The sequence below is a fragment of the Capricornis sumatraensis genome, chromosome 6, assembly GCF_032405125.1.
Source record: "Capricornis sumatraensis isolate serow.1 chromosome 6, serow.2, whole genome shotgun sequence".
Classification (NCBI taxonomy): domain Eukaryota; kingdom Metazoa; phylum Chordata; class Mammalia; order Artiodactyla; family Bovidae; genus Capricornis; species Capricornis sumatraensis.
In genome coordinates this window covers 31963617-31975651 of record NC_091074.1, presented here as the reverse complement: position 1 = coordinate 31975651, position 12035 = coordinate 31963617, and the positions used below count along the sequence as shown (strand labels likewise).

The following is a 12035-nucleotide window of genomic DNA, read 5'->3' as shown; positions in this document are numbered from 1 at the left end:
ATCTTGATTCCAGCTTGTGCTTCTTCCAGTCCAGCGTTTCTCATGATGTACTCTGCATATAAGTTAAATAAGCAGGGTGACAATATATAGCCTTGACGTACTCCTTTTCCTATTTGGAACCAGTCTGTTGTTCCATGTCCAGTTCTAACTATTGTTTACCAACTGGCTAGTATTTATTCTTTGGGGAGTATATTATTGGAGAGAGATGGGGGAACAATGTTTTTTAAGTCTCTTTTCTGTTTCATAGTCTAATCCATATATACATCATCTACTTGCTTGATCTATGAAAGTTTTTTTAGTTTCCTATAGTAGGTATTGCAATAAAGACAATTATTAATGTTTCATTCATAATTATGAACTCACAAATCCTTTTGGTTTTTTTTTATAGATTGTGTAAGTATTGGTGCTGATGAGGAGAAAAAAAAAAACCAACTTCCTCCAGATTATCAGCTCTGTCAGAGCATGTGTTTAATTTTGTTTCTAGCAGATAGAAGAGTGAAGATATCTGTAGGAGCTCAGCAAATTTTGTGAAGGGAATAAATGAATGAATGAATAGGTTACATCTTAACAATTTGGTAACTTTTAAATTTTTACTAGTGTTAATGGTGTTTTGAAATCACATAGCTGTGGAATGTATAGCATTATAAAATTAATGTCATCAGTCATGATTTACATACCAATTTCCTCCATTAAGTATTGCACCTTATACCTTTCTTTTAGCACCTTTTTCACTTTGTATTCTCTAGTCCAGGAATAGAGTTGATGGTCCCTGTTAGACTACATGCTTCTTAAGGCTAGATAATGCCTGTTTCATCTTTGTATCTTATCTAATAAAAACTTACTTATAATAAATATGAAAAATATTTAAATAAAATCATGATATTTTATTTCATCAATGCATGGTAATTATAAAACTACTCTGTGACAGTGTAAATGAATCAATTAATTTAATGATTGAGCGTCTCTGAGGGCCTAGTGTGCATGCTTATTGGTAATACAGCATTAAACAGAAACCCATGATTCATGCCCTTATTGACTGATAGTCTAGCAGGGGATGGAGATATAAATAAATAATGACAATAAATTCATTATGCTGTGCAAGCACACAATGGGGATTTGACCAAGGCTGTGTGTCAGGGAAGGCCCTCAGGAAGTCCTTTAAAGGGGAGAACTGAAAGATGATAGAAATTAGGCAGAGGAGGGAACAGGAAAAGGAGAAAGGGGAGAGTGTTACAGATGAATGTAACAGCAGGTGAGAAGAAAACCCAGATGACTTGACTGATGATCAGAACTAAATTTAGTGTAGTTCAGCAGAGAGTGGAGAGGAAGAAGAAATGAAATTGGAAAGATAGAGATCAAATTATGAAGAGTTTGTGAATACTTTATCTTAAGCATAAACTCTGTCAAGCTGATTAATGACATGATCAAATTTTTATGTCTGAAAGGTCATTCTGGCATTTTAGTGACTTTGGACTTGGAGTTATAGGGATGTATTATAATCTAAATAGATATGAAAGATTTGTAAAGTCTTCCTCCTTTGAGTGGGAAATACTTAGGTGGACTTGGCAAATTACTGCACTTCTGTCTGCCTCAGTTTCTGTGTCTGTATAATGTGATAATAATAGTTTTATTTCATAGGGTTGTGGCAAAGATTGATTGAATTTAAAGGCACCAAGGGTAGTAACATGCACACCCTAAGTGCTGACAAGTTGACAAGTAAATATTTACTGTTGATCATCTTCTTGGATGTCTGTATGAGTTTTGTTTTGTATTTTACTTAGGACCTTACCTATTGAGCTTTTTCAAAACTGCATGCTTGTATCATACTCTTGGAAAAAGGGATCCTGATGTCTAAATTCTCAGAAGGTTCTCAGATGATTCTGATGTTTACCAAAGACTGGTCCTGGAGATGTCGATGCTATTTTAGTGTACAAGTAGACCCTCTTAGTCCTGAGCATCAGGCTTATGGGCTCCAGGTATTAAGTCATTCTCCCCAGTGTAGAAACAACGGTTTGGCATGAGTTTAGGTGGGTCGTGGAGGAATAGAAGAGTCATGATAAAAAGGCGCACTCAGTGGTATCATAGTTTATGACATGTCATGAACTCTGAGTTGATGCTTGACTCTCACCTGGTTTCTACTCTGTGTAATTCAGTGACTGGCTTCTACATTACATGACTTACTTGCAGGTCTGAAGTTTCATGTATCCAAATTATGGCACCATTTCTATGGTATCTATATTGTGAACCATCCCAGTTACAAGAATATGCTAAGCTCCGATTAACTCTGCTCAAAGTCTTACTTAAACCCCGGGTCCCATGTGACAAAGAACAACCATCAGTATTGGAACAACAGATACTACAACTGTGTTGTGACATGGTTCCATGTTTGCAGGTAAGGCCTTTTCTCCTCTTTCATTAATATGGCATCCAAATTAATAAATATTGATTGTTATTGTTGTACATAAAATAGAACCTATGTGATATGGCAAACCGCTTTAGAAACACTTTCTGGGTTTTGGAGATAATAATGGAAACAAATCTAGATTTCACTCTGATGTATACAACGTTAACTAAATTCGCAGAAATGTAAATCAACATAATCCATTTTAGCATTAGTAGGAATGAAAACTTTAAAAAGGACTCCTCAGGGAAAATAATTTTGAACTGAGTTTCCCCTTGTGCTGGACACTGAGAGGGTTATAAGTTAAAAAAAAAAAAGTCCTCTTTGTGTAAGTTGGAAAAAGACATCTCTCTGAGTACATACAGCCTGGGGGCTTGACAATCTGAGTGCTGGCTAGATTCCAGTTTTCAAAAGTTTCCTTATAGCTTATGTGGTGACCTGTATGGATCTTATTCTTGGAAAGACCACAGTCTAGTAAGGGAGCTAAAACAGGTATATGTATTCTTATAATTCAAAGTAGATGGACAAAGATGTGTAATAGAGGTATGGATAGAATGCTTAGAGAGTTAAGAGGAACGATAAATTTGAGCTCATATCTCTGTAACTGCAGATTTTTTAAAAAATATTTCAGTTGCCAGATTGTTGTAATTTGAATATAATTCACCATCTAGTTTGTTGTTTGCCTACGATCTGAGTATCATGCTGCTTAGCCAATGGGAGAGCATTTGTGAATATTTTTCAAGGTGATCACTTGAGGTCACAGATGACCTGTTTCAAGTTTGTGTTATCAAGGAGTGACTAGAGTGAATCTTTCGTGACTCATAATCAGGCTTTCCTGTAATCAAGGCAGAGAAAAGTTAATTAAGTGAATTCTCCTGCTTTTGTTTTGTGTGGCCAATAAAGCAGGGTATGTGCAGAGCATGTAGCCCTGGGATACACTTGTTCCATAGCATGCTTGTGTTACCCTGTTCTGTGCTCTTTGGTAGATGTTTGCCTTCACTGTCATCAACCTATATTAACAAGCCTAAATACTTCTAGAAGTGTGTTTTGTGAAGTATTTTCAGAAATCTGTGCATGCATGCTAAGTCACTTCAGTCGTGTCTGCCTCTTTGAGGCCCCATGGAGCATAGTCCGCCAGGCTGCTCTGTCCATGGGCTAGAATACTGGAGTGGGTTGCTTTACCTTCCTCCAGCAAATTTTCCTGACCCAGGGATGGAACCTGTGTCTCTCAGGTTTCCTGAATTGGCAGGCAGGTTCTTTATCACTAGTGCCACCTGGGGATCTGTGGCTTGTTAATATATTTAGTCACGGTAGGTGAGAAGAAAAATCCAGATCCATCATTTGGAACTAATGGGACTAGTGACATAAATACATTTAATTATTAACAAATCAGCTTTACTGGAATGAAGAACAGAGCTGGGAGGGACCTTGGTAGTGTAATTCATTTTCCCACTGATTACATGTATTTATTATACTCTTTAAGAGACAACCATCCCATGACTAATTAAATATTTCAGTGATAGGAAGCATGCTATTTTGCAAGGCAACCGTTTTTTATATATATATTTTTAGCAAATACTTCTAGTTGACCTGCATTTTCCTAAGATTACCCGTTAGTCTCTGTTCTTCTCAAAACAAAATAAAATAAGCTTTTAAAACAGCTTATCTGCATTCTGTCGTATACATTTCTTCCTTCCTTTTCTTCCTTTTAATCCTTTACTCCCTTCCTCTCTTCTTTCTTTTCTTCATCAATTTCTTTACTTTTCTGCATGAAATGGTTTCAACTTTTCACTGTTCTTTGCAAGGAATTTCTATAGTCTGTTGGTGTTGAGAATGTATTATTATAAAATGTTCTTTTCAGAGCTGAATGTAGTACTGTAGATGTGGTCTGATCCATATGGAGCATTTCAAAACAATCTTATAATTAAAAGTTTTTCCTTAGAAATAGCCGTCACACTGTTGATCCATAGTCAATGAGATGCTGACCAGTGAAACTCCTATTTATTTTTTTTCTCACTTCAATTGTTTTTTCATTTTGTATTTATGGAGTTGTATTTTTACCTGCCTTAAACTTCACTACTCACTTTGGTCCCAGGCGTTCTTTTTAACTGTGAGTTGTCATCTCACATATTATTCTTTGTGCATGGTCTATTTCAACATAAAGAGAAACCATTACTTACAAAGTAACCTTGTTAAGAATTTTGGTAATGTTAAAGATTAGAAAACTTTTAATGTGAAGTTACTGAGACTGTCTTGAAAATTTTTTTTTATCACAGAAAATTTTAAGTATGTAGAAAAAATGCACTCGAGGAAGTATGTTGTCAAATAAGCATGAGGCTTTACTTTGTTTTAAATCCCTTTCAATTCTTGGTGGCCTTTTGCCTTTGCATATATAGTCCTTTATATGTTTGCAAAGAGGTAAAATAATTTGGCTACTGAACTGTTCACATATTTTCTTAATAACAGTATTTTCTGCTGTCTCCTCCCCCTTGATCTTTTAAGAGTTTTTTAATTTTTATTTGTTAGAAATTAATTTTTCTTTGTATAACTTAGTCTTTTTGGGTTATTATGGTAGTAACGACTGGGTGAAAGGTACAGCTGGTCAACTGTAGGCTTTCCTCTTGATGAATTTAACAGACACAAGGCTCCTGATTGAAGCAGATGGTTCATTGTTTGTAATCTCTGGGAAATGCCAGTGTGTCTGTGAGTAGGACCATATCCTTAGCACTAACTCCAGAGTTTTGATCAGAACAGCTGGGTTTGAATTGAATTGGGATTTTCAAGAGCATTCAAGTCCTTCCTATCTAATACATTAGCCAGTTGAGAAGACACTCTACTATTTGAATATGGTCTTTCACTTCATCTGCCATGTGTGGAAATGATGCTCTCAGTTAAGGTTGTCTGAACAAATTTCTTGCAGATAGAGGGCTTAGTGGTGCATTAGAATAACATGCTAACCCTTTTCTTGCAGGTAACTATGCTGGAATTATATAAAGGCAAGTTCATTTGAAGGATTCAAAGCCAACTTTAATTTATTTACTTCAACATGTGGTACTGTCATGTAATTTGTCTTTCAAAATCTGCACTGAGAGTAGTTAGAAAAATAAATGAGAAGAATTTGTGCCAGCCAGCACTAACAAAAACAGTGGCAAATTGGGTTTCGGTTAGTGACAATAGGAGAAGGCAGGGTTGTATGGTTTAACTGTCTTTGAGTTACACAAATTTCTTCATTTCTTTTAAGTCTTTATAGGTTTAGAGAAAAAGTAACTTATTGGTAAGCTTCTTGTATAAGTTAAATTATCCTTTGGTTTGTGTATTATTTTAATATCCTGTAATGATTGTTTCTCAGATCAAAGATTTGATACAGACAACAGAAGTGATGCTGTTTATTGAAGAAGTATACTTAAACCTTTTGCGTTATCCTGTTTTCTGGAAAATTCGGCTTACCCAGATAACCCTTCAGCTGCTATGTGTCTGTGAAGTCAGCTTAAACATAACTGGGGAATGCTCATCTTTAATTCACCTTTTAGAGCGCAGTGTTGAACTTCTGAAGGAGGTAAGGATAGTAAGAAGTTTTAATATTTGTTATCACTTACGTTGGTCTTTAAGTAGCAAGGTGAGTATACTCTTTTACTTTATTGCATATCAAAGGTGTTTTTTATCTAATACTATTAGATCATACTTTTGTGACCACATGGACTGTGGTTTGCTGGGGTCCTATGTCTATGGAATTCTCCAGGCAAGAAAACTGGAGTGGGTAGCAATTCCCTTCTCCAGGGGATCTTCCCGACCAGGGATTGAACTTGGGTCTCCCACATAGCAGGCAGATTCTTTATCATCTGAGCCACCAGGGAAGCCCAGTAATATAATGCTGCTGTTATCATTTATTATAAAAATAGGTCATCACATACTGTTGGAGCATCAGTTAAGGGTCTACCACAGTGATAGTTTTTTCATTTACTCATGTGGGACACAAATATTCAACACTTAAATGCCACACCCTATGTAATGCTCAAAATACTCCAACCGAGGCTTCAATAGTATGTGAGCTAACAACTTCCAGATGTACAGGTTGGATTCAGAAAAGGCAGAGGAACCAGACATCAAAATGCCAGCATCTGTTGGATCATAGAAAAAGCAAGAGAATTCCAGAAAGATATCTACTTTTGCTTCACTGACTATGCTAAAGCCTTTGACTGTGTGGATTACAGCAAACTATAAAAAATTCTTTAAGAGATGGGAATACCAGACCACCTGACCTGCCTCCTAAGAAACCTGTATGCAGGTCAAGAAGCAGCTGTTAGAACTGGACATGGAACAATGGACTGGCTCTAAATTGGGAAAGGAGTACATCAAAGTTGTATATTGTCACCTTGCTTATTTAACTTATATGCAGAGTACATCATGAGAAATGCTGGGCTGGATAAAGCACAAGTTGAAATCAAGATTGCTGTGAAAAATATCAATAACCTCAGATATGCAGAAGACACTACCCTTATGACAGAAAGCGAAGAGGAACGGAAGAGCCTCTTGATGAAGGTAGAGAGAAGAGTGAAAAAGCTGGCTTAAAACTCAACATTCAAAAACAAAGATCATGGCATCCAGTTCCATCTCTTCATGGAAAATAGTGGGGGAAGCAGTGGAAAGAGTGAGAGACTTTATTTTCTTGGGCTCCAAAATCACTGCAGATGGTGACTGCAGCCATGAAATTAAAAGATACTTGCTTCTTGGAAGAAAAGCTATGACAAACCTAGACAGCATATTAAAAAGCAGAGACGTTAGCTTGCCGACAAAGGTCCATCTAGTCAAAGCTATGGTTTTTCCAGTAGTCATGTATGGATGTGAGAGTTGGACTATAAAGAATGCTGAGTGCCGAAGAATTGATGCTTTTTGTGATGTTGGAGAAAACTCTTGAGAGTACCTTGGACTGCAAGGAGATCAAACCAGTCAATCCTAGAGGAAATCAATCCTGAATATTTATTGGAAGGACTGAAACTGAAGCTCCAATACTTTGGCCATGTGATGCGAAGAGCTGACTCATTGGAAAAGACCTTGATGCACGGGAAGATTGAGGGCAGGAAGAGAAGGGGATGACAGAGGATGAGATGGTTGGATGGCATCACTGACTCACGGGACATAAATTTGAACAGACTCCGGAGATAGTGAAGGACAGGGAAGACTGGTGTGCTACAGTTCATAGGGTCACAAAAACTCAGACACAACTGAATGACTGAAAAACAATGGACGAATTCATTTGACCCTTGAACAATATGGGAATTAGGGGTGCCAACTCTCTGAGAGGTGGAAAATACAGTCGGCTCTCCATATCTGGAGTTCTGCATCTGTTGATTCAACTGTTGTTCTGATTGTGTAGTTCTATATTATGTATCTGTTGACAAAAATCTATGTATAAGTGGACCTGTGCAGTTCAAACCCATATGTTATCAAGAGTCAGTTGTTCATAAATGAAAAGGCCATTCTGTGACCTCAAGTGACTTAGAAACATGCAAATAAATAATTGTAGTACAGTAAGGTAAATGTTTTTGTGGGGGTGTATTTAAAAGTCCAGTGGGAGCATAATTTGAGGGAGGTAGGGCCTGAGTTCAGATTGGAGGAGTTTGCTAAGCAAACTTGGTGCAAACCGCAGCTGGGAAGGTGTTCCAGCTGTGGGAATAGTGTGTACCCAAACACAGAAATGTGAGGAAGTCACAGGCATGGCCCATTCAGAAAAAAGTGTTGAGTGTTGCTGAGGATTAAGATGTAAGAGAGAAGGCTGAGCCTATCACAAAGGCTCTTCCCTCCCTCACAAATGAGCTTATGTCTTATCTTTTAGGCAGTGTTATGCTACTGAAGAACTTTCAGCAAAGTGGTGCCCTCCCACCTGTGTGTGTGTAAGATCATTCTAGTGGGAGAGTGGGAAAGGGTTTGGAGGAAGGAAATGAGGATAGGGCAGGAAGTGAGGGTGGATGTCTTAGACTGCTAGGGCTGCCATAATAAAATAATCACAGATTGGATACCTTAAGCAACAGAAATTTATTTCTCGCAGTTCAGGAGACTAGGAAGTCCAAGACGAGGCTGCTGGCCAGTTTGATTCCTAGTAAGTTATCTTTTTTGCTGGCTTGTAGAAGGATGCTGTCTCACTGTCTTCTCACACAGTAGAGAGAGGACAAGAATGTTCAGTTCAGTCGCTCGGTCGTGTCTGACTCTGCGACCCCATGAATCGCAGCACGCCAGGCCTCCCTGTCTATCACCAACTGCCGGAGTTCACCCAAACTCATGTGCATCGAGTCGGTGATGTCATCCAGCCATCTCATCCTCGGTCGTCCCCTTCTCCTCCTGCCCACAATCCCTCCCAGCATCAGGGTCTTTTCCAATGAGTCAACTCTTCACATGAGGTGGGCAAAGTATTGGAGTTTCAGCTTCAACATCAGTCCTTCCAATAAACACCCAGGTCTGATCTCCTTTAGGATGGACTGGTTGGATCTTGAATGAGGTCTCTATTGTTTCTTCTTACAAGACACTAATCCTTTTGTATTAAGGGCCCACCCTTATGACCTCATTTAACTGTTAATAATTACTTCCTGACTCCAAGTACAGTCAATTGGCAGTAAGGGCTTCATTGTATATATTTTGGAAGGGGGTCCTCAGTCCATGGCAAGGGGCTAATTAGGGAAATAAAGACAGGAAAAGAGAAATATAGAACATGAAATCAGTAGGGCCTTGTGGTTGAGTATATGCTCAAGGAGAAGTCCTTGGTGGAGTCTCAACTTTCTGTTTTGAGCAACTGGATGGTGGCAGTCACTTTAGAAACAGCTGATGTTGGAGGGAAGATGATAAATTTAGTTTTAGACACACTTTGGCTTCCCTTATAGCTCACTAGTAAAGAGTCTGTCTCAGTGCAGGAGTCCTGGGTTTGATTCCTGGGTCAGGAAGATCCCTGGAGAAGGAAATGGCAACCCACTCCAGTATTCTTGCCTGGAGAATCCCATGGACTGGCAGGCTACAGTCCATGGGGTCGCAAGAGTCGGACACGACTTAGCGACTACACCACCACCATGCTTGGTTTGAGATATGTAGGTAGCATAGATGGATATATGGTTTTAGAATTTAGGATGGAAACTTAGGCTAAAGGTATACATTTGTAAACACCAACTTTGGAGTGAGAGTTTTAACCATGGAGTGCATGACAGGGTTTGGGATGGAATTCTGGGGGCTGTATTGATACAGAGAAGTCTCAGAAAGTACAGCTAGGAGGACTGTATCATAAGCCAAAGAGACAGGTGATCATCCTCCCTTTTGAGATACTCCTTGTGTTGTCTGTCTCAGACATGAAAATCAATGGAAGGAATTTTTCAAAAAGAGGATTGGTCAACAGTATTCTGGGGAGAGGATTTAAAGTAAGGGCTGGAAAGTATTCTTAGGCTTCAGCCTCTAGAGATGTATTCTTCACAGAAGAAGCAGTTTCAGCAGACTGATGGCAATAGGAACCAAACTGGAATAGAGGAGTGAGGAAACAGAGAACATGAGTGTAGACTTTGGTGGGAGGTGGGAGCCGGGGAAGACGCAAGTAAATCTCTTGTCAGTTTGTCAGTTTTGTGATTAGCATGACTTCACTGATGCTGGGTTTTGTGTGTGTGTGTGTGTGTGTGTGTGTGTGTGTGTTAGATGCTCAGTCATGTCTGACTCTTTACAACCCCATGGATTATAGCTTGCCGGGCTCCTCTGTGCATGGAATTCTCCAGGCAAAAATGCTGGAGTGGGTAGCCATTTTCTTCTGCAGGGGATCTTCCTGACCTAGGGGTTGAACCTGAGTCTCCTGCATTGCAGACAGATTCTTGGCTGTCTGAGCCACCAGGGAAGCAGATGCTAGGTTTTATATATATATATATTATATAATGATATGTTTGTGTTATATATTAATGGTAACTTTAAAAAATTTTAATATTATATAATATGTTTGTGTTATGTATTAATGGTAACTTAAAAAAATTGTATTATAATATTATATATTATCTATTAGATATAGTAATATATAGTAATAATGTATAGTAACATTTAATATATTGTAATATATGCTGTTAAACATATTAAATGCTACTATACATTATTACCATATCCCAAGTGGCACAGTGGTAAAGAATCCACCTGCCAGTGCAGGAGATAGAAGAGGCATGGGTTTGGTCCCTGGGTTGGGAAGATCTCCTGGAGTAAGAAATGGCACCCCACTCTAGTCTTCTTGCCTGGAAAATTCCATGGGCAGAGGAGCTAGGTGGGCTACAGCCTATGGGATTGCAAACTTACTTAGATGTTACAAATTATGTAGTTAATATAATAAAATAATCATACTTTTTCAGATTTTATATCAATTTTATATAGTTATACCTACTAGATAATATACTAGATACTATACTAGATACTATATACTAGATAATATACTGATATATTATACTAATAAAATATATATAAAATATGGATAAATAGTATCTGTAGATAAATAATATATAGAAAATACTATATAGATAATATTATATAGTTAAATTACTTGGAACTGCCTATCTTAACCATATATATAAAATGTACTTAACAGGTAAACCCATAATGTTCCTTTGTATTTGTGTAGATTCATATGAATAGGAGACAGTTTTTTATGGCAAATATTTTGCTATGGCAGTTAGGTGGAAAAGACAAGATCTGTGAAATTTATATTCCAATCAAATTGTTCAGACTAGAGTGCATCAAAATCACTAGGCAGATTTTATTTAAACTACAAATGCCCAGGTCCTACCCCTAGAGATGCTGAATTAGCTGGGTTGGTTGGGTCCAAACATCTACTTTTTAAACTAGCACCCTTAAATAATTTCATTATTATTATATATATATTTCTGCATATAAGATAAACAACCTTGTAAGCATCAAAAATCAAGAAATAGAATTTTTCTGGCAACCCTAGAAGTTTTCCAGGAGCCCAGTCCTAATCACAGCCTCCTTCCTGCCCTGACTATCCTGACTTCTATAGTGATATCTTCTTTACATTTGGTTATAGTTTTATCACCTCCATGTGTATCTGTATGTTGTTTACATGTTTTTTTTTTTAAAAGAAAAATCTGACTTATGTGAGCTATAGAGTTTTGTAAGTCTTGAAATCTGCTGATTGCAATCTCTTGGTGCACTTTGACATGTTTCCCTGTTCATAGGTTGTTTGCTATAGAGGCCTGATCAGATTCAGATTTTTGTTTTATTTTTTTGTTTCCAAGACTACAGGTCATGGTGTGTTCTTTCATTGAGAAGCACATAATATGTGTTGCTCTTCTTTTTATGATATTGGTATTAGTGCCTAATGGTACCTATGATGTTGATGCTGGTGCCTAATTCCATTAATTCATTAGGAATTAAAGAAATGATGATCTAATTCTCTTCTTCTTCATTTGTTAGCTGGAATACTTCTCTTAAAAGAAGTAGTTGGTTCCACTTAGTATTTGGTTATCCTGTAGTAGAGTTTATACAGAAAAGTTAGAATACAGGCTTGATTCTTTCCCTTTACTTACTAATTTCTGAAAGTATTCTGAATTTATAGATTTAAACATATTTGATGCATTTCAACTTCTTATAGATAATATCCTTATTAAAATTCACA

General features: G+C 37.5%; 1 protein-coding gene across 3 annotated transcripts in view; it reads left to right on the top strand.

The window, feature by feature from the left end:
- The window catches only part of FOCAD (focadhesin), a 273360-nt gene that overhangs the window by 53149 nt on the left and 208176 nt on the right, over positions 1–12035 (top strand). For all 3 annotated transcript variants that reach the window (XM_068973925.1, XM_068973926.1, XM_068973924.1), the window contains 2 exons: positions 2188–2392; positions 5751–5957. In XM_068973925.1, the coding sequence (XP_068830026.1) occupies positions 2188–2392; positions 5751–5957 (412 nt within the window). The remainder of the gene's footprint in view (positions 1–2187; positions 2393–5750; positions 5958–12035) is intronic.